The sequence below is a fragment of the Dicentrarchus labrax genome, unplaced genomic scaffold (assembly GCF_905237075.1).
Source record: "Dicentrarchus labrax unplaced genomic scaffold, dlabrax2021, whole genome shotgun sequence".
Classification (NCBI taxonomy): Eukaryota; Metazoa; Chordata; class Actinopteri; family Moronidae; genus Dicentrarchus; species Dicentrarchus labrax.
In genome coordinates, this window is record NW_026136708.1 from 913,078 (window position 1) to 937,222 (window position 24,145).

At 37.9% G+C, this 24,145-nt stretch overlaps 1 protein-coding gene across 2 annotated transcripts in view; it reads right to left on the bottom strand.

Moving 5' to 3' along the window:
- bach2b (BTB and CNC homology 1, basic leucine zipper transcription factor 2b) overlaps positions 1-22,852 on the bottom strand; it is a 106,295-nt gene extending 83,443 nt beyond the window's left edge. The window contains exons 1-2 of one of the 2 annotated variants that reach the window (XM_051409890.1): positions 22,431-22,852; positions 742-946 (exon numbers count right to left, since the gene is read on the bottom strand). In XM_051409890.1, the coding sequence (XP_051265850.1) occupies positions 742-780 (39 nt within the window). In that variant the 5' untranslated portion in view covers positions 781-946; positions 22,431-22,852. The remainder of the gene's footprint in view (positions 1-741; positions 947-22,430) is intronic. The other variant, XM_051409891.1, reaches the window with a different exon arrangement.
- Between the last annotated feature and the right edge of the window lie 1,293 nt (positions 22,853-24,145).

Consider the following 24,145-nt stretch of genomic DNA (forward strand, 5'->3'; position numbering starts at 1 on the left):
CCTTTTCACTAGCACATAGTCAGTGGGATTTTCCTGATGTATTAATAGAGGGAAAGGGTTAAAAATTTGGGTTTCCTTTATTTATTTTGTGAGTAAATCGCTGGAGTTGTTAATGGTTATGAGGCTTGTTAAAGATTCACACCGGCATAGGAGAGAACCAAAGGCACAGTTGTATTAATTATCATCGAATATTAAGTCTACTACAGTCGCTATATTCTAGCACCTGCAAAGGAAGTCAGAGAAGGAAGCTTTATTTCCTTTGCAACACTTAGTTATAAATGGAAATGCACACTTTGTCAAAAATGTATTAGTTTCGAGCCGTGCGGTTCTCTCTTGTTGTTTGAGAACACGCAGTGATATTATGAGCCTTCCAGCACCTTCCAATTGTCTGTTTTAATGGAGAATTTTAGCTTTTAGACTTTAAAAGTTACATTTTTTACCCCAAATAAAAGAAGAATGTTATCTTACAGCAAAATACATAAATAACTAAGCTTTGTTGCTGCTGGGAGTCTAAATCATATGTCAAATATAAATAAATACAGATGATGAATAAAAAGAATCAGACTACAGCGCCGTCTGAGTTTTTGTTTGCGTGTGTCACTGTGATAAATGTTTGCCTCGGCTTCACACAGCCTAACCACAACAGGAAAAAATAAAGAAACAGCCTTCCTGTCAACAGAAAACGATGTTTTGACAAAGAGAAAAAAAAGGTGGAGTGGGTGCGGCATTAGTGCTACTTACAGACTTGTCCTTCATCTCCTGATGGTGATTAGTGATCATTTATCCACGAGCAGCGTACACGGTCATACACAGACACATCCACATCACTATCAGTCAGAAAGAGGTCATGATTGGCAGGTTGGCAGTGCGCGGGGAGGACGTCCCCGCAGCGTGACAGACAGACCCTCCTATCATCCACAATTACTCATCCAATGTCGCAGGAAAGCTACAGAAACACATACAGTTTACATAAATGCAAAGATCCAAACATTGATTTTGTGACTACAAGAAGGTTCTGTCTGTGAAATGACTGCTAGAGCTGCAACTATTTATCAATTAATAATCAATTTGGCAATCGACTAATTATTCAGAGACAGAAGAAATGTCCAAATTCTCTGATTCCAGCTTCTCCAATGTGAATATTTTCTGCTTTCTTCCATCCTCTTTGACAGTAAACTGAATATCTTTGGGTTGTGGACAAATAAAGACATTTGAGGATGTTAGCTTGGGCTCTGTGAAACACTGATCAACAACTTATGGAATAATAATCAATTAATCAAGAAATTATCAACAGGTTTATCAATAATGAAAATAACTGTTACTTGCAGCACTAATTTGTTGATTTAAAGAACATTTCTATTTCCCCAGGTTTCACATAAGATGATGTGCATTCTGTGAAACCAGCTCAAAAAGTCATTTACTCCTTGTTTCATGGTTTGAAGAACAAATGAAACATGAGTGTATTTACTGTATATCAGTGAGAATACACTGCTCTTTTTCAGGAATTCTTCCAACATCAAGAATGAGAAACAAAAGTGAAAAGGAAACGGGATCTACTTCTCGAAAATAAATATTTGATTTTAAAACCTTGCTGAAACATAAGCACATGAACATAAGCATGAAAGTTAATTGTTAGACAAACAGTTCCAAAACTCAACTTCACACAAGATCCACTTATAAGCTCATGACTAAGCTTTCAGCTGTATCTCATGGTTATCTTTAAGTTAAGAAGAAGAAAACAATTTGAATTCTATTTTGAGTTTTATTTTGTCAAATACATTTTTATTTGATTTTATGTCACTTTATAATACATTTTGCAGTGCAATCCCCTTAAAAGAGGCTACAGTGTTTGTGATTCAGTCCAAAAACAGATATTTTTTTATTTAAAAATCTCCACGGTAACAAAAGAAAACATGTATGGCTGTAGCTCACAGTTGTGTTTGTTCTTAAATATGTATCAAAACGTCTCCATCTTATTGAGAAATAACAGTACTTAACTGAGTTCACAGAAAATAATATATAATAATAATATGTAATAATAAATAAGCATTTATTCATGATAAAAACACATTTCTTAAAAATTAGTTTGTAAGCAGAATAATTCTTGGGAATCAAAAGGGCCATTTGTCATTGTTTTTATTTTACTTTTTTTTATTTAATGAGGTAATGTATCTATTTGACAAAAAGACCATGGGATGTGGTTGAAAACTCTGGAAAAGGCTAGTAAATGGACCTTGAGTTTATATTAGTTTTTTTACTATTTCAAAGGTCAAGAATGTATTAATTTTAAAAAAGATGAATCAATCTTTTAAAAACATTATTAGCTGCAGGCACAAATATTATCTCACATTGTGTCTTTTGTATAAAATCCTATTCTGTTTTCTTTCCTAATTTACAAATGCAAATCATCTCATGTCAAGACTGAATTTGATTCATTCTGTCTCATCTCAACACAAAATGGAAACTCCAGCAGGGGCAGACCTAGAGAAATATCCATGGTGTGCCCAGAGGGTGGCAGAAATATATGCTGATTTAATCATAAACAATATCAATATTTGCTTGGAAAAGCCCCCAAATGAAGATATTTGAATTCTAAAACATTACTGTTGCACATTAATCACACACTGAATAGAAATATCTAAAGGTGGCATTAGAAATCAGTACATTGTTTTATTTCCAGATCTTCAGACATTTTTCCAAATAAGTCTTTTTTATTCAATGTAATGCCTTTCACTGAGTCTAAAATGTGCCCATAACAGATCATTACATTACTGATTTTAATCATGTTATTTTTAAAATGAATCTAAATTAACGTGTTAAATTGTTAAAACCCCAAATTGGGGTGGCACCCCTCTAGACCCACCCCTGAACTCCTGAAGTGGAATTAGTCTTAAAGGCTGAATCTGCAGCAGTTTAAAATGATTTAGTTGTGACCGTAATGCAGTGAGAGCTAACAACACCGTGCCTCTGTGTGTGCTTAAAGTTATCCTTCACTTTCAGATTCAAATCAGCTGTGAAATCTTCTTTTCTGTCCTCCCTTCTCTTCTTATTCTGCCAAGCAGCAGCTGATAACTATCAAACTGCCTCACCTGAACATGTGCTTACAGCTGCAGGTTTGTGACAGAGATATGACGATGGCTGCGTTGAGGAGCAGAGTATGATAGATTAGCCTGTGTGTGGGCTGTCACTGTGCTCTTGGAAGAGAAGATGACTGTGATAGGTGGCTTAAATGTTCCTCTTGTATATCATGAAGGCGTATACTATACATCAGGGTGTTCAAAGACACTCAGCTATCAGAATCAGACTGAGCAGCCCTTGCTAAGCATGATGAGAACCAATTTGCTTCCTCCCCTCCAGACACTCTCCTTGAGTGAGATGAAAGGGAAGCTGTGCCACTGTAATTCATCTAAATGGCTGGCTCCTACAGCCTCCCATGCAGCCGTGACTATTGATCTCTGCTCTCACTGACTCTCCCTGTGTCTGCCTTTGTTTCTCAATCTTTCTTATTCTCTGCCTTTTATGGGAAAGCCTCTGTAAATGGACTTGAAAAAATGGAGGACGTTTGATCCCGGAGAGCTAAAGTCACGCTCTTACTGATTATTTTGCGTCGTCTTGAAAACTTCGTTGGTAACCACCAAAATGTGTTTGAAGCATCGAGTATCAAAACCTGTCAGAAAGCTAGTAGTGATGGGAATTCTGGCTCTTTTCAGTGCTTCACATCATTTGTCTCAGCTCAGCAATAAGAGCCCCCTCATAGCACCCAAACTCTTCATTTAGCGTCACTGCTGGCTTTTTCATTTCAGCCAAATGTTGCAATTGTTGGACCTATGATTGGTATATATAAGGGATGCATGATAATTATCAGGACAGATAAATGATCGACCGTTAATGGGAAATTTATATTATTATGAGTTATTGATATCATTACAGCCATAATAACACGTTTATTTTGATTATTTATTCTTCTATGCAAAGCTATAGCGTTTTAATGATCTTTGAAAGACAAAGTTTTCGGAACGGAAAACAAATAACTGAACATTGAAGAGTCAGAACTCTTGTGTTACAGTGATGGTGTTAGCACAGAGCTATGGAATATTAAATCATCCATCTTTGCTGACTACATCTCAGCCTGTCTTACTCTCAGGTGTGTAAAAACTACAGGTTGTGAACTTATTTTTAAAATACAAAGATGTGAAATTATCAGTTATCTTATCAGTATCAGCCATGAGAAGCAGGTAATTATCAGTTCTTGTATCGGCTGAACATAAAAACTATGTCATACATCCCTAGTATACATGTTTATTATTTTAATTATTCTATGTGATTATAGTAAGATTTGTAATGGTGTTTGGTATGTTGGTGACTGGGGCAACGTGCAAAAGTGTGATGTAAAAACTTGAAGACACCAGTGCACATCCACTGAGAATGGACTTTACAGTGAAGGAGGAGACATCTTGTGTCCAGCAGGAACACTTTAGAAATGAACATTTGCATATTCAGAGATTCTGGAAGTTTTAATGAACTAGAAGGAGGAGATTTTAATGTGGAAATTATTGTTCTTTTGCTAAAAAATTACATCAGACACACATTACTTTTTCAAGCAGATTATTTGTATATTATGTCCTAATACATGTCTGGAGGAGAGTTCTTGTTAGATCTTGGAAATAGCAATTGACAAAAACAAACTAAAATTTGTTTAATCAAATTACAAAGTGCAGTGAATGAATTAAGTGAACTGAAGTCTTTACATGTGGAACTATAACAAAGCTGGGCCCTGTTGGCTGACAGTACCAGCTCCTCTTATTGATAGAATAATAATGAAGTACTGACTTTTCCAGAACAGCAGTCACAAAGTGCGTCACGGGACAAGGTTCGTGACAATTATCTCTATTATCTGCTCATCTGTTGGTAAGTTCTGACATTAACTGGTGAATCAGTGAGTCAGTACACATAATAAGATGTAAGAAAATAATCAAAATACTATTCACAATTTCCAAGAGCCCAATTTACACCATTATCTGGATCTGTGCAACCAGCTTATTTGTATCTGTACTTGAATGGGAGGACTTAAACTGGTAGCTGTTACTTTGAGCCTGATATTGATATGGGTTGATCAGAAGTTGCTATTTATAATAGAAAACTGTTTACAAAACAGCCCCAGAATGTAGCTTCAGCACAGAGAACTGTATATAGAAAGTATTTACACTTGTTTTTTTATAAATAAAAGTTGTTATATCTACAGATATTAACACATTACTCTGATACTCTGACTCTTACTCTATAAAACCTGTACTTCTAGAAAATACATTATCTGGAGCGTATAATCATTTCAGCCAAGTCATCGCTCAACCCAATTAAATACTGATAAAAAATTGATGAATGACTTATAACATTTGTCGCTTATCAGAATTGTCAAAATCTATTTATTTCCCAGAGTCAGGACTAATTGGTTTGGGCCAGGAGTAATGTGAAGGACAAAAATGAAGGTTTCAAAAATGAAACAGCAATGCAAAAGTGTAACTAACACCAAGTTAGTTAATACCCACTCCTCTCATTGATACAATAATAATGAAGTAATAATACAGTATCTGTACAGCTGCTTCACAAAATGCGCCACATGCTGAGACTACAAAATAGAGAGCAAAGGTGATCACACACACTGTCATGTAAAAAGAGAGTTCACGCATAATGAAACAGATGCTGATAAGCAAATGCTTCTAACTGCCAGACTGCAAGAACCCACTCAAGACTGAGACAACTTCTGACGTTGTGTCTAACCACTGAAAATCTCATTTCCAGAAACAGAAGAAAATCATCATTAAAAATTCACCTTTAAAGTCAAACACAATAGCTGTGAGTAAAATGTTTCAAAGTCAGAGGCAGGTAGCGGCTTCACAGGCTCCTCCGCCTCCGTCGTTTTAACATTTTTTGGCTGATGCAGACCTTGTGACTCAGTATCAACAGTATCATCATCCACAACTCAGGAGCTGTTGACCTTTCACCATCTGTCCTTAATGACACGGCCCGGCCAGCAGACCACACAGGGCAGCATGTGACCGCTGCAGGTAGACAACAACAAGAGTCTGCTTACTCACTGCAGCCCAGAGGGAGACACAGGTGGACACACACTGAACTGACCATGAACTCAGATAACACCTACCGTTAGTTTCCTGTGCTGCTTTAGAGTTTATCTGGGTCATTTAGGTTCACGCCTCCTGACTGCAAACTCACCGGGGCTCAAACTGACAGTGACAGTAATTTACCTTTTCTGGATGTCACATCATTAAAAACTTATTTTATTACATGAGGTTTTGCAAGAGTGAGTAACTGCTGGCTATCGGATGTCAACATCTGTCTTCTTATGCCCATAAAGCCCTCGTGCTCTGGGGTCATTTCCTCTAGTTACTCTATAGTTCTCTGCCCTAACTAGGGATAGAATGACGGGATTTGCAAGTTAATATTTCTGATAGATTCTGCACATCATAAACAAGCAATTAAGAAAACAAATGTGAAGAACTGAAAAAAATACATCCAATGCAAACACCCAAAACGTATTATTGCTGAAATAAAATCTGCATGGCTGCGTGCCGAAGGCTAAAACTTGCTCTTAGGCAGCTTTTACATCTCAATACTTGTGGTATTATTACTAATAAGGTCTGTTCAAACTGGAGCTTCAAACACTATAGCATTAGTCTGAAATTATCTTCACACCAAAGGCTGGAGCATGCTTGCATAAGATATATGCACAGACAGAAAGAAAACAGTAGTCAGTGAAAATATATATTTTAGACACAAATGGAATGCACGTGAAAACAACTACAAGTACAAGTACTATTTCATCTCAAATTCCACATGATCAAATATCTAAAAGGTTTCAGCTTTAATTTCTGTGCCATTCTGGGCGATGAATTTGCATATTTACCGCTAATATCGGGGGTCTGGAACCACATCCTAATTCCTGAGGAATCTGAGGTTTTGCAGAATTGATCAATATCACTGCACTTTTTGGCAACAATTTAAATATCTGTAAATCGATAATTAGTCTACTCATGCAGCTAACGACCCATAATGAGGTTAACGTGAAGGACGATAGGGTTTTTTTGGTGCCACCCAAGTTCTCATCCAACCAATCGAGCCAAACCAACAGCAGTTAATTCTCCAAAGTAGGACTGAACATGTCAGATGTGAGAACATGCCCTGAGAGTGTGTTATGTTTTTATAGGCTCATTCACTTGATAAACCCCCCCACAGGAAAGGCTGCATAGATGGTTTCAACCCAACGCATAGACTTTCATGTTTTCCACTCCACATCTGTGTGTAACAAATGGAAAACCTATCAGGGTAAACGTCATCCCCTCCGTTTTTATGCGTTCAATCCATAGCTTTTTCTTGCTGTAGAATTAATGCTCCCTTTCTTGCTCCTTTTTCTGCACCATGATTAGAAAAAAAAACACCACAAGGAAAAGAACGAGGCTCCGTGGGCCACTAGAGTGCACAGACAGGATCTCCACCTATGGCAGCCTGCTGTGAAATGGCAGGAAGCCACCGCTAGCAAATCCTGCTGATCTTGTTGTAAGCTTACTGGTTTACAGTACAGTACGGGGGCTCGGTGCAGGAAGTGGGCACATTACTGCACTTCCACGCCCACAACCCCCCCACCCCCTCTCCTCCCACCACTACACCAACTCCCTCCCAACCACCTGTGCTGGTCTCACAGGATGCCCCCCTCCCCACAACCCTCTTCTCCTCCCTCATACAAACTCCTTTACAGCTGCACTTCTTTACCAAACCACACACAGGCTTTGTTGTTTTACACTCCACTGCTTCAACGTCAATGAAGATATGATTCGGTTTACTGTAAACTGCCTCAAAATGCACACAGTAGTTGAGATATTGCCTGGGAAAGAAGAAAAACTCTAATTTACCCTTGGTGCTATCAGGTCAAGTCATGCATTTCATTTTGGTTTTATTTAACCAGGTTGTGAGATGTCAACATTTTAATTGGAATTACTTTCTACAGAAGAACTTTATGGTCTATTGACTATTCATAATAATAGGAAGTGTCATTTTTTAATTCTGTGAGCACCAGAAAGTCAAAAATATATTTCAAACCAATATAAAAATGTGCATCTAAATTGCAGTTATTTTCTATAAATCAACCTCTAGGCCTATTAAGTATTCTGCAGTACAGTTAAAGTAATTATCACTTAACTATCTTCATCATCTATCAGATTAAATGATGTTGCTTATAAGGTTGTTCCATTGTTGGAAAAAAGTTACGTTACGTTAAAAAAGTTACGTTAGCTAGTTTTAATTACATTAGTGACACAGCTACACTGTTTATGTTAATATTAAAAACAGCAGTTAAGTTATATCTGACAGTGGAAATGTTCGTATCTGCCTGGCAACCCTGCACTTGCTGCACAGCTGCTCAAGCCAACGTTAGCTTTTTAGAGTGAGAAATGCTTCACAGTTTCAAATCTTCGAGGTCTTGATTCAAAGTTATTAAGGTAAAAAGCTTAAAATAATGATATGATGTGCATAAAAGTTTAACTTCGAAGTTGCAACCACATTTTTTGATATTCAGCTGCTGGTCATTCTTGACTACATCTACCAAGCTAGCTGCTAATCAGTACCTGTCAGGACAGGCTTTATGGAGGTTTCAACGGGTTGAATTTATATTAATTATATAAATAACTTTTTAAGACTAAAAAATGCTACTTCATACAAATAACGTTAATGTCATTAATCGAGTTGGTTTTTAAGACCTGTCAAAATCATATTTAAAGCTGCAGTAGGTAACTTTTATAAAAAATTACTTTTTGTTATATTTGCTGAAACTTTGACTATATGCCAGGTGGATTCTTGCAAATGTCATTAGGAGCACTAGAATGAGTCCGAGGCATCTGATTGTTTCACAGATTATCTGTCTCATGTACTACTGTCAGGATAAAGTGAAAGTTTCAGCAAATATGACAAAAAGTTATTTTTATAAAAGTTACCTACTGCAGCTTTAAGACATTTTAAAATTCAGAAGATTATATTTTAGGCTTTTTAAGGCCTTGCAGACACCCTGCAGGAAATGTTGCAAGAATAACTTACCACTTTGTGTTTATTTGAAGGGCAAATCCATACAGTCCATTCTGTTTTTTCTAACATCAAAATGATACAGAGTTGTTGTTTTATTCTTGAAGTTTAAAAACAAACAAAAATATAATTCTGTAGTTTGAGTCAGTCGCTAACAGTTGTCTCTTGTGATTTGAACATTTCAAATGGTAATTTATTTCATATAAAATTAATGAACCATTCAGCTATACCTAATTGTATTGGGGTTTAGACAAAATGTCACAGGCAGATACCTGAAAACCAGCACAAATCACATGGCTAGGTACCATGAAGGTTAATGAAGAAATATGTTTTGTTGCCCTATGAGTGAACTGTCACTTCAAAGATGAATGTTGTGCAGTCGAGCTGATGATCTTATATTATGGTATACGTTCATGATCACGCTACTATAATGATTTCTCATTGTCATCTCTGATATGTGAGCTCACAACACAAGCAAGAGATCAAATTGTTGACTGTACTGAATGATCAATAGCTCTCCCCTTCGCATTTCCAGAGAAGCATGCTTATTATTTCCTATTTATACATACGTTCATCAGCCACAGATGGCAGGGCTCCATGTTAACATGCCTCACAGACACAATGGGAGTGTTTTGTTTTTGTGGGGTGTCTCTGATGTGCAAAGCAGTACAAATAAATCCATCTAGGGAGGAATTCTGACCTCTGCCACAGCCGGTGTCGCCTCCAAGTTCACAGCGATCACTGACAGGCTCTGGCAGACGGACAACAACGTCCTGCCACGGGGGTCATCCCAGCCCCCCAGCCCCTCCCCCCCTCCCCCACTCCTTCAGTAAAACAATGATCTCACTCCCTGTACCAGGAATCCGCTGATTGTTTGAAATACCTTCCACTATGCTTGACTGAGCGCCACTTCTTTTTCCCATCGACCCAGAGGACGGGGAGAGAGGCGGGGGAAGACAAAGTGACCTTGGCAGGAAACGTCAAGCCCTCTAGCAAGATGGGAACTGCCCCTTATAACTAATGCTTTAAATTACAATCAGTGACTACAAAGCTATTTTAACTCATTGGAAAACACAGAGAAGGACTGCTGGCAGTGAGGAATCAGTGATTGCTGCTGAAGGTAAAATGTGCAAAAGAAATGTGCTCAATTGATTTTTGAGGCCCATATTTTTTTTTTTTTCATAAACATTTAACATAAACTTTTTGTAATAAAGATATGGAAAGGAAATATATTTTAGAATTGAACATTCAGAACAATTTTGAATGGTAAAAGCCATTGGAATTTGGAATTTAAATCATTTGAACTAGTATATATTAACTGCTTTTTTAGTACAGTCTGACAGTTGTCCTGGCATCAAATGAGTGGTCAAATTTGTAATCTTAATCGGAAGCTTACTCCTGATATATGTACATTTTAAAGACTAGTTTATTTAGTTACATTCTTGAATGGAGGCTTTTTTTAGACAACATTCTTTGTTAAACTCAATCGCAAATGCATTAAATAATCACATAACTTCCATTAACACTAAAATCTAAACATGTATACCTAGCCATAATAAAAATAATAATATTATTATTATTAATGTATTTTATATGTCATCCCCTCAGGGGGAACTACTTCAATAACAATAAACAACTATAAACAGATGAAGCAAAACAGTATAAAAAACACAAAAAATAATACAATATATAAATAACAAAAAACATTTAAAATAAAACTTAAGATCGACCATTCATTCTTGATCTTGGAAACAGCAGCTGACACAATGTACTAGTCAGGCTCAATAAAAAAGCATGTCTTTAGATGACAAAATTACACTGAGCTCGGCTTACAAATGGCCTTAAATGTATGTTAAAATCCAATCTATCACTAATCTATCACAGTATCTTTGACACCCAATCTGTTCTGCTGCCTACGGGAGTCTGTCTGGGTTATAGGAATAAACAGAAACCATAAACACTAACTAGTTTTTTAGCCAAAAATCTTTTTCCTCAGCAGCAGTGTGTAACCAAGTTACTGCTACATACTGTGCTACTAATATATTCACACAGTGTAATGGGTTTGACTCTAATAACTCAGCAAGAGAAATAACAAATGATGATTGCGGCAGCATTATAGGCAACTTTTCACTGCTGCAGTGCACTTCACTGTCAGTGAACACAACACAAAGGTGTCACATATAAGGATGTGACCTCAAACTTCAGAGGAAGAGGCACATTGTCTGTCTGTGCGGGGGGGGGGACACAGCGTGCTTGTGACCAGCAACCAATAGCTGTCTCCTGCCAGATGCACTTGTATTTACAGATGTGTTAACCATGTGTTCAACTTTTCTAACTAAAAGTAATCCATCACCAACAAGCGGTAGCCTGTTGCAACTGCTCTCTCACTACTATTCCTTGTCTCTGGACTTTTGTCTACACTTTCGTGAATCTTGACCACGTTATAGAAGCCTGTTTGCACTACTGCAACATTTGATTCTGGTGTAACTGCCGTGTCTACTTTTATTTCTATTCTTATTTTTATTTTATACACTGAAATTTGGTGCAGTATTTAGCAATGAATAGATTGACTTTTCTGACCATTTTAGCTATTTTCTGATAAAGTACTAAATTAAATCTAAAAGAGTATTGTATTATAATATTACTTACAGAGCTTTGATAGAGATCTAGTTTCAGATGATTCTTTTTTCCTATAAAATAAATGTAATGACTATGCAGCCTTGGTGGAGGTATGCACTCTTTTAGGGCTTTCTAGTTTTTATTTATGGGGATATTTAATAATAATAATGGCAGCCAAATTGTATCATAAGGTTTCTCTTCTATTCTAGTTGAAAACAAATATTAAAAGGAATTAATATAATCATTAAGACAATCATATTTTCATATACATCTATTGATAATGAATAAAATAATAAAACTGTATATAAGGTTCAAAGTTAATTCTTAATCTTGGAAGCAGCTGTTAATGAAACAATCCTACCTCCAGGTCCACTTAGTAGCTGTGCTGGACCTTTCAATCATATCACATGATCTCCATTGTGGAGATGGTGTTTCTGAGTTGTGATGGATTTACAGATTTTTTTATTTACCTCCACACTTAACGACTTAAATATGAGTTTAAAAGCTCATTCCTGACCTTGATCATCTCAACCTGCCAGTGATCATGTAATCTGATCAAAAGCTCAAGAACGGTTAATAAATGGACCCTGAGGTGAGATTGCTTTGTCAACGAGATCCTGATTTGATAGTTACGCACTACTCTAATGGAGGAAAAAACTAAACTGATGAATTATGCAGCACAAAGAACATGAATGGCAGTGAGGACAGACTGTATGTGTGTAGCAGTGGCTGTTATCTGGTCAGTGAGAGCCTCCACTTTTATGTGACTCAGCAGCTGCAAAGAGAAAAAATGCTGACAGACAAGAGGAGGACTTTAAACTGGAACTGCTACTACTGTACGCTGCGGTGTTCCCCAGGAGGACTCGGAGAGGAGCTGCAAACACCAGAGGAGGCCTAACCCTGGAGACACACTCTGTTTACACCGCCTCGTTTTCACAGCAAACTGCTCTAATTTGATATGCATATCATTTCTACTGCAGCAGCAGGGGGCTGGGCTCTGGGGACCACACAGACAACAGTGTTTACTATGAATAACCTCAACAACCCTAAGAAAATGCAACATGAATATATGGAGGAGCTGGCCTAGCTCAATGCAGTGATAATTGCTCTGTTACTGTTACCAAGGTGAATATCTAGTCACAGTAAAAGCACTTGATGTGGCTCTTTGGCTGCCATTTTCTCAGTGGGCTCAGGGGGGAGAAAACTGTAGCATACATGTCACTCACATTCTGTGACGCTTAAAATGATAAAAAATAAAAAAAAGACCACACACAAGTCAGCGGAATTGAAAACAACATGCAAAAAATGCTTCATTAAAGCACTTGTTTAAATATGGAGGATTGGTTGTTCAGGAGCATGCTCAGAGACAACCGTAACACATGCTGAAGTTTCAGAGCTATTTTTATCAAGGTAGGTGTCCCAGTGGCAATTTCACAACTGAACTGTCCAACTGGCAGCAGGAAATCTGTATTATTAGGGCCACATCAATAAAAATGATATGAGATCTGAAATTAATTCTGAGAACAAAATGAGGATTCTGAATTTATTTTTTGAATCCTGAGTACAAAATGAGAAATTTGAGAATTGACATTAGATTTTCAGAATCAAGACAAAACTATCCCTCATAAATTTCAACATTCCCACAATGCAATGCTCTGCATATTACAGATGTAAATATGACTGTTACTCAACTGCCAGTGAGTTTAACAGTGAATTTAGGGCCCATTTGAACAAAATTTTTTGAGATTCTGAAATGAATAGATAATGACAATAAAAGGAGACCTCAGTTTGATGATAAAATTATAGAATAGAATAAGAAGAAGTAAAATTTATAAAAGGAAAACATCTGTAGGCCTAACAAGAATAAAGTCAGAATTTTAAGAAAAAGGAAATCTTAAATCTAAAAGTCAATTCTCAAAATTCAAAAAATCGGAAATCAAGGAGAGTCTCAGGAAAGATAAGGGTTATGTGAATAAAATGTTTTTGAAATGAATACATTATGAAAAGAAAACCATTTTAAAATTCAGAAAGCACAAAATTCAGAATTGAATCTTTATTTCAATTGAATTTAACTCATTGCCAATCATTTTTTGTTTTTCTAATGCTGAATTCAGTAGAGGGTCAAGGCCCTGTGAAGAACACTGAATTTAGCTGTCAAATTATTATAAAGACAATGGGAATTCTGAAATTCTCAGAATGATGCAAGAAATTGCAGAAAGAATTCAATCTTCAAACTTTGATATAAGTTCAAACTTATATCAAATAAGAAATTAAATAAATATACTAGAATAAAGTCAGTTTTGAGAAAACGACAATTCTGTTAAGAACTGACTTCAGTCTCGGGAGTAGGGTTGCAACAGTATTAGATTATCAAGGTCAAATAACATCTATCTAATGATCACAGTTTATGCTATTACACAATTTTTAATTATTATCAGTTATGATGACCCTTAAAGGAATGAAAACAGAAAGGTTTTTTACGCTTACTAATTTCCCTTAATATGTTACATCGTATAATTTTACACTAATATGGCAGAATTCAATGGGCCGGGTTTAGCTGTGTACACCTCCAGCTTGTCAAGGCCATGTGAAGAATGAAAGAAAGATGAATTTAATTATTAAATCAATTAAAGACAATGAGAATTCTGAATTTAATTTCAGAATTCTGAAAATTCTCATTATCATGTAAGAAATCTAGAGTTCAAACTTACATCAAATCAGGAATTTAAAACAATCCCAAGATATAGTTTTTTAATGAATTGGCTCTAACTGTCTTCCATAGAATGTTCCAGCCTGGCTTCTTCTTCTGACTGAGGAACTAACTTTGCTGGAACAGCAGCGGTGCCGGGTTCAGCCGTGTGCACCTCCAGCTCACTGAATGTTAGGAAGCCAAATGTAGCAGCAGCACCTCCACACTGTGCTCTGTGCAGCCCAGTGGGTGCAAGTTTAAACACAACTCTGCAAGACTCTCCAGTCCCTTGCCAGTAGTAGTAGTAGTAGTAGTAGTAGTAGTAGTAGTAGTGCTGCACTAATCCAACACAAACAGGTCATTACACCACGCTAAATGTTTTCGCTTCATTCACTGAAAGCCGCTTTACACACGGCTCATTCTTCTAAACTGCTTCAATAACTACTCTTCCACCCTTCCAGTGTTTAATTCCAAAGCTATTAGGACCAGATGCACATCATTTCATTAGCTCAATGTGTTTTGCACAGTTGTAACCTTAAGGATGACCACAGGAGGAAAAAGAGAAAGAGTTCACAGGGTGAAGTTCTGTGCTTGAGGCGCTCTGACAAGCCAGTGAGATCATCAAATAGGTTTGACGCAACTATCAGGATGATTTACGTGTCTTGATAATTTCTTACAGGCAACACAAGAGGGAAAAAAACCCTTACCAAAACAGAACAATCAGAAATCTGCCTGTGGTGCTTTAGAGTTGATAGCTTCTTGGCAAGTGTCTCCAAACACACAGACAGGCACTGACTCTGCAACCGCAGACTGATGGGAGTTGCTGGGATAATGCAATCTGATTTCACATGCCGGGCGATAAAGCCAGTGCACATCGCTGCCGTGAACGGCGGGAGAAGAAGAATGAGCAGCCATGATATGACGGAGAGAAGAGATCACAACAGAGAGAGAGAGAGAGAGAGAGAGAGGGGAAACAATAGCCCTTGGTGTAAAGTGTAGGATCTTAGATTTCTCCCAGCAGTGCTGTTCCATCTACGCCTCACACTGGCAGCAGCCCAGTTAAACATGCCTTTGTGCTGACGTGGGAGAGCTATGGGAACATGTTTTCTCCTTTTTTCCTGGCCAAGGCACTGGCTTTGGATGTTGAGCTGAGCTGGTGGGGGTTACTCAAATATCCTCAGCGATGCAAACGATCCTTTAATGATGCAGGGAGGAAAAAAATCTATGTGAGAGACGGGGATTTGCAGCTTTTTGTTCATTTCTTTATGGAGGATCTGCTTCTCTTTTAAACCGCATTCCTGCTACAGTATGCCTCATAAGAATCAAAAATGATGCACTTCTAGCACCTTAAGGGGCTGCTGGGATTGTCATCAGGAAAAACGATCACACAAAGAGATCACTCCATCACATACTACTCCAACTGCAATTTCATGAATCATTAACCCATAAGTGCTTGGTTACTTTTCAACGCGAGCAGCTTCTTCTGTCATCAGGATTTTAATTAGCTTGATAGGAACTTCAACATAAAACACAATTGCCAAGGGCTCAGAGGAAACCTGGAGGAGCCAGATCAGGACAGTACAGTTCAGAATGGAAAACACCAAGAGGGGACCAGCAGGGTCACATGGAGGGATCCTGTTGCCGTATGGGATTTCAGCTGTGGCTGGGAACCCTGAGGGACTCATTATGTCGAGATCCCCAAAACAGCCTCGCTCAGACTAAAAGATGTTCCCAAGCCTGAGTCAACTTGAGAGATGTCAGCCTTGTTATATAATAACGGTCATTTTGCGCAACAATATCTTATTAAAGGACTTCAGTGGGGGCTTTCATGCACCTGCAGTTGTGACAGAACATCGGGGGTGGATAAAATAAAAGGAAGAGGAAGTGTAAAAATGCTCTAAATATTTTTTATTGTTGTAAATTATGGATGCTTTAATTAAAAAAGGTTTTTTTTTAGGGAAGTGAAGCCCCAAATAAGGTTGTACCTCACATTTTGGACATTATCCTGGGTATTTTTTCAGGGAATTTGTGGATTTTAGCAACAAAACTGCGTCACGGTAATATATTATTCTTTTAATCTGAATTTAATGCTCTATGTGTTTAAAGCGTGAAGGAATTACAACTTTCATTTCTTGGTGCATCCTTGTGTTGTTGTACAATGACAAATAAATTAACCTTGAACCATGAACAGTGAGTATTTCACAGGCTGATTTCATTAATTTTATACTTAAATTTGCTACTTTTAAGTCAATGAAATAAAAAATGAAATAAAGTATTATTAATTAATTATGTTCTTGGTAGTGAGAATCTATAACAGCATTTTGACCTTCATATCATCAAATATACAGAAAATATTGAATAAGAAACTGAATAAATCAAATACAAAAACATAGCTAGAAATAGTTTTCTTTCTATTTTTTATGCTTCCAAGAGAGGTAGTTGTAGGTCATTTCATTATATGATGCAGCCATGTTTATTTCCAGTGTATTGAATATATAGAGTACCAGGTGCAATCCATCTGTTTTTACTGTTTCTGCCCTGATGAGGACCCTGTGCTGTAATCAATAGGTCTGACTAAATAAAGGCTTTTAATTAGAACTTTGCAATAAATCCATTAAATCGACTGATTCAAAGTTAAGTTTTACAAAGAAGCAAAAAAGGGCTGAATCATAAAACCGAGATTTAAGCTACAGATGTTATAGTCTCTTCAGGAAGCTGCGATGTTGCGATCACAACAATTAAGGCAAATTCAACCAATCCAATCACTGCAACTTTTCTGCAAAACTGACCAATCATTGTAATTTCCTGCACAAAACCTTGAGCCATACATCATCAAACTCACTTCCTTGTTTTCTAGTTGTGATGCAGACATGTGTGACTGTGTGAAAGACTGACATTTACCCTCGAAACATTGTAGTTTTATTCTCACTGGAACAAGTTGTCTTTGATATTTGATATGTAAAAAAATGAAACGTTTCTCCTGCTCACAAGATACTATCTGGTGCTCAAGAGAAAAGTATCTGTGCTCAGGAGATACAGCCTGCAGCCGGACACTCATCTGTCCTCCTTTTGAGAAAATAACTAAAACTGTCCGCCTTTTGACACATTACCTTGTTAGTTTAATACTTATTGGCTAAAAATGTGTGTCAAAATAAGTAATTTCATTGGTTACATTTTCATGTCCTGACCTATCAACACATGGCTCATTTTAATATTCAAATGAGCCATGTGCTGATTGCCACAACAGGCTCTCAGCTACAGAGAACATATGATATGGACTTTTATTGTTGAATTTCTCCAAATTATAGAATATAATAATTATTAAATGTAATATGTTCTCAGCATTATGGTAATTGCGGAGAAACAGCGTATTCACTTCCGGTTTTCAAAATAAAGGTATTAAGAACAGTAAGCTATAATTCGAACCTACATTTAAAATAAAATATGTTACATTAAAGTGTTTCATGCAACCATGATGAATAAAAAACATATTTAATATCAAGCTTTTTTACTGCACCAATTTGGAGAAATTCAACAATAAAAGTCCATATTTGTACAACCAACAACGACGTTAGCTAACGTTGTGTTCTCTGTAGCTGAGGGCTTGATTGACAGCCTGGTGGTAGGCCTGAGCGGGAATCAACACATGGCAACATTTTTAGCCAATAAGTATTAAACTAACAAGGTAATGTGTCAAAAGGCGCACATTTTTAGTTATTTTCTCAAAAGGAGGACAGATGAGTGTCAGGCTTAAGGCTGTATCTCCTGAGAACAGATAGTATGTGGCGGTCCGGTCTGTGTATCTTTTGGTGGTTGGATTTTCCTTTCAGAAACGGGTGTTAAAAAACAGAAAACGAGTGGTTATTTGATTTTCGTAGTAGGGTACGGCACTGCGGTCAAGCCAGCCGTTTCTCGTTTTGGCTTGCTCGAGCCAGCCGCTCCTACATTTTACGTACAACCATATTGCGACCTTTACGGTAACTGTACAGAGAAGACCAGCTTCCGGTTTTCAAATTAAAATTAGTATTAAAAGGCAATTTTGACTGGTTGCGTTTTTTATATTGACTTATTGGTGTAAATTATGAAGACCATTGAAAGCTAATGAAAAGAGGTGTGTCTTAACCAGTCTGTGTAGTCATGTGATCCACCACTGATTTGGAGTCATTAGGTCACATGACCTGGGCACTAATGAGCTAAAATGCTGTATTATTCATGAAGATTTTATTCATTATTATAATATATATATATATATATTATTCATCAATTATGAGGGAAGATATACCATCCATAGCCAGGAATTATTGAGCAATATGTTTTTACAGTAGCTTAAATATATGAAAATACCACTTGGGAAAAAATATATTTTTTTTTTTTTAATTTTCTCGAGTTGGGAAGGGAAAAATGCTTGATATTAAGCATGCTTGTAGTCTTAATGTGAAGTAAAAACCATCCATTGCCAGGAATTTTGCAAAGGTTTTAGTAGCTCAAATATATGAAAATAGCCACTTGGAGGTACAAATATGGACGACTTTTATTGTTGAATTTTTCCAAATTGGTACAGTAAAAATGCTTGATATTAAGTATGCTTGTAGTCTCATATGTGTAAAAGTCAAATATACCATCAGTAGCCAGGAAACACTGAGCAATATGTTTTTACAGTACCTCAAATATGGTCAAATATTATAAAATATAATAAAGACTTTTATTTGGGCATTTCTCCACACTGGTGCAGTAAAGATACTTGATATAAAGTGTTTTTTATTCATCAGGGGCGCATAAAACACTTTAATGTAACATATTTTATTTTAAATGTAGGTTCGAATTATAGCTTACTGTTCTTAATACCTTTATTTTGAAAACCGGAAGTAAATACGCTGTTTCTCCGCATTTACCATAATGCTGAGAATACTTGTACACTCGAAATTTAAGTGTGGCTGATTTGACCATGGAGATCGGACTCACGATAAAACGTACCTTGCTCGTTCTTCTCCACAGCACCGTCCTGTAAATGACAACATCCGGTCTCAAAAACAGGCCATTTTTCCGTTTCTGTTTTCTAGTGATTTTATTTTTTGTTATATGAAATAGAAAATGAAAATCGAATCATTTTTTATATTTCGCTCATCCCTTTTTGACCATGAAAAAGAAAAACGCCTTGTATTTCAATTTGAATTTTTGTATTTTAAAACGAAAATCAAATAACCACTCGTTTTCTGTTTTTTAATGCCCGTTTCTGAAAGGAAAATCCAATGACCAAAACATACACGGACCTCTCGTGAGCACGAGAAAGTATCTCGTGAGCGCGTGAGTGAGTGAGTTTCATTTTTATTTTCTTCCCCATGTCCCTTTAGGGGCTCCGTAGATATGAGTATCCCATACAGTCCTATATTCATTTCCTGGTTGATTTTGAACAAGGGAACAAGGGGGAGCCCATCTTTCCAGTCAGTCCAGAATCCTAATCCTGTCACCGTGGCTGAAGGTTCAGCTTGCCCCCCACAAAGTTTAACAGGATGTGTGGAAATAGTATAGATTCCAAAACACAGAGCAGGGAGATGAAGTGCCTATCTGCATTAACATATGTGCTTATTAACAGAATGTATGGTAAAATGACTCCACTATGTTGTAGTGCCATTTTAAAAGTACCAAGTATATTTTCAGGATTGTAGTGATAATACTGTGTATGACAATTCATTTAAACAAGACAATGATAGCATCAAATTGTCATATCTTCCCATGGCTAATTCCTGGAAACAGCCCTGACCCCCAAACAACAACATCACTCATTTAACTTACAAGCTGCAGCGTTTACAATAATGATACGGTGCAGAAGAGAGACGGATTCATAAAAATGTGACGCAATAACTGAACTGTTGTGATACACACAAAACAACACTATGCTATATTCTTTACTAGGCCTACTTCAGGCTCTTGGCTCATAGTATGTTTGTGTTAATGACTGTTAAACTATGTTTAGTGTTAAAATACAGAAGAACTGACTCATTTTCTAAATTATTAGTATTTGTTTTATCATTATACTGTAGAAAATTAGCTATCAAGGTCAAAATGTCGTTTTCATTCAATTCCTCTTCACACTGATGGACAAAGGAAACAATGATCCCCGATGCAGAGCAGTGAATGTACAGGAATTGCACATTTCAGATGACAGTGTGGTGTAAGCAGGATTGATTGGATGAAGTGGCATTTAAGCCTGACTGAGTCACTGTGGGGTTTACAGTTTTGGACCCCCCCCTCACAATAAGCAGGGGATTGCCGTGCATGGGAAAAAGAAAGGCAGCGGGGGCTACTGTACAGAACAAAAGGCTCCAGTGCGTAAAACTGCGCATGAGTGCTGCCACCGTGCACGTGTTGTGAAAGCAGAGCGATGTCAGTGTTTTCATTACAGCCTCCCCCTTTAACATGACAACCGCTATACACTACTGCCTGACCTAAAGTGCATCTCCTCACGCGCTCAAAATCCCTTGCAGCGCGCGTTCATGAAATCCAATAATTATCCTTTCAGAGAAAAAGCAGAAATAAGGCGACATGATGAGAGAGGGGGCTGAGGATGGAGGCTGATGCTGCGGTCCCCTCAGTGCCATCATCCCGTTGCATCAGCACAAACAGACAAAGAGGCAGTGGGATGTCACCGCTCCTCAAAATGCTGTATCACCGCGTTAATGGCAGCATCACTGCGCTCCCCGAAGGATTCAGCCGCCGAGGCAAAACACGTGGCGATCAAACAATAGTGTCCCCGGAATAAACACATTTATTCTGCCTGCTCATCTGCCAGTGCCTGAGCGGACTCATGCTTCATTTTACACCACCAGACACTCAGAGCTGAGCTGAAGCCCATTTATTCCTGTTACAAACTCGTTTAGGCACCTTTAACGCGTTAAGGGGTCGTATGCGTAACGGCATGCGCCACCAAACTGCTTTCTGAAATGATTTTAAACGAAACATATCCATAAGAGCTGTGTCTCTGCACACAAACTCATTTTATTTTCTATATCCTCTTGTCACCGAGTTGCATCGCAGCAGAATTCGCCGCTACACCACTCACCCCTACATAAAAGGAGTGACAGGGGATCTCATAGCGTTGTGACTAAGCCACTGCTGCAGCGCCCGTTCACATGACAATGCAGGACCGCGCGTAAAGACGCAGCTGTTGTGATAACAGTCACCACCTGAGAGTCCAACATCTTCCATTCTCCTGCAAGGGGATAGCAGTCGGGCTTGTTCCCGATCTTTTTCCTTTTTTTTTTTCATATAAGGGGTTAATAATATATATTGGCTCTTAAATGACACCGTCGAGCGGTTGGGATGATTCCATTGGCTGCCGGAGCAAATAAGGCTCGTCCTTACACAGCAAATATTTGGATTTTTTTAATGTGAACTTAGGAGGAGGTGTAGTAAATTTAACATTGGGAAATGGCAGAAAAAATGCCGTAGAGCACAGAATAATGATAATAATGATAATAATGACAACAACAATAATAACCTATTATATTCCTAATGAAGTTGATGATACATGTAGTGATTAAGGGAGGCGTTTGATGACAGCTTCTTCTTTCATGGAGCTGTTTTTCCCCGCTGGAGCGGCGGGATGGCTGACCCTCCTGCGGGATCACCGACGCATCTACTTCGCAAAAAAAAAAAAAAAAAAAAAAAAAAAAACCGAGAGAAAAGGGAGCGCACACAGCGTATTGACTCAAAGCATAACAGGATGTGGTAGAGTTGAGTTTCACTCCTGAACCCGCGTTCACACCCCAGCACATTACACCCTTCAATATTCGCACCACCGCCGAGCTTTCGAGATTCATGCATGCGGTTTTTTCCTCTATAAGTGACTTTTCCTCCCAGATATCCGAGCGGTGAGGGCTCTCCTGGCTGGAGCCCACCGCTGCGACACTTAACACAAGTTTGCAACTCGGTCGTGGGAGAGAGAGAGAGAGAGAGAGAGAGAGAGAGAGAGCATCCACAACAGGCTGAGATTGGGAAGAAATAACAGAGCGAGAAGAAGAAACGTGCAGCTCACCTTTTACTTTCTATTCCGCTCGTATTCCAGCCCTTCTTTCCGTTTCCCACATAAGTTCTTTCACATGATGGCTCGCTTTGTCGTTTCCTCAAAGCCCTCCCGGCTGCAGATAAGGTGACTTCTTATCCCGTAGCTGCCCGCAACTCGGTTATTTCTCACTTTAAAAAAAAACACACACACATACACACACACACACACAACGTCTGTGATTCTACGGTGTGTACGACTGCGCGCGCGTGTGTGATGTGTGCGTGGAGAATCCAGCGCGGCGTGCCGCTCCGTCTCCGCTGTTTGTTACACTCGACTGGAACGCCTACTCTCAGCCGCTACATTGTTGACATTCGGCCGCTGACGTCACTCCATCCCCTCATTCACAACATCGTCAGCGGCGGTGCGGCTTTGCGTTGGTGCCGGCGGGAAGCGCGCGCGTACTCCGCCGAACGTGCGCAGCGGAGTTTGGAGAATAGCACTACGGGGCTGCTAGCAAAAAGCCCTCCCCTCGTGCTCGCTGCTTCGGCTGCCTCCCCCTCCTCCTCCCCCTCCTCCTCCCCCTCCCCCAGTCGCTCCTCCCGGTGTACACGGCGGGAATATGACGGTGAAAGATGACACAAGGCATTTTTCACGAGCTGCAGACGGAAAACAAATGTAGCCCAGTGCTTACTCGTTTTTTTTGTGAGACCACCTTAAAAGTCCAAGTAAACCGAAGCAGCTTAAATGTTTGCATTTTTTTCAATTTCCCTTTCTTTTCAAAAAAAAATAAATAAATAAAAATCAATTTTAAAGGCTATCAAAATAAAGTGTCCCAACTGAAAAAGAAAATGCCTGACAAACTTTTTTTGGTCCACTAATAATATAGGTTTTTTTCAGAATCAGGTTCTTTGTCAAATACGTTTTCACATGCAGGGAATTTGCCTTGTTGTTTTGGTGCATAATGAACATAGAGTAAGAGAAAGTTAAAAAGTCGAGAAACAAAAAGAATATAGGAAAATGTACAGTACAAAATATTAGAAAAGATATGTCCAATATGTACAGTTTGTGCAGGAATGTGCAGAGGAAGTATAAAGAATATGTGCAATTTACATATAATTATAATAAGAATAATAATAATAATTATTATTATTATTACAATAATTATGTCCTTATATTTCCATGTTTCAGTTTCTATTTTTATTGTTTTCTGTTGGGGTGATTTGTGGCTTATTTGGTGGTTGTAACAGACCTTTTTAACAGTAGCCATTTTGATAATAATTAGGGCTTCGTTCCATGTAGTCTTTCCAGTGAACCAATGTGCATAAAGCAGCACCCTGACTTTGTTTATTTGCTTGTTTGTTTGTATTTATTTCAAAGAAAGAAAGAATAATAAAAAACAAGATGAAAGAACAGAAAAATGAACAATAACCTTATATACAAACTCAATGAATAAATCCTCATAAACAACAGAAACTAAAACTCACATGTTCGAAAATGTATTTGTTTGACCTAAATGGAACAAAACCTTAATTAGTATCATTGATAACACCTGTGTTTACCCTACTATTTCATTTCAAAATGGCTGGAAAAAGGTCTATTGATTCTGCATGTTTTTTTTTTTATTTTTCTAATTTCATAGAGGAACCACAGAAGTATCAGTATTCCTCAGTGCTGCTGGGATTGGTCCATATCGGGATGATTCATTAATCATGTGTGATGAGTGTGTTCCTGTCCGTATATTTTGC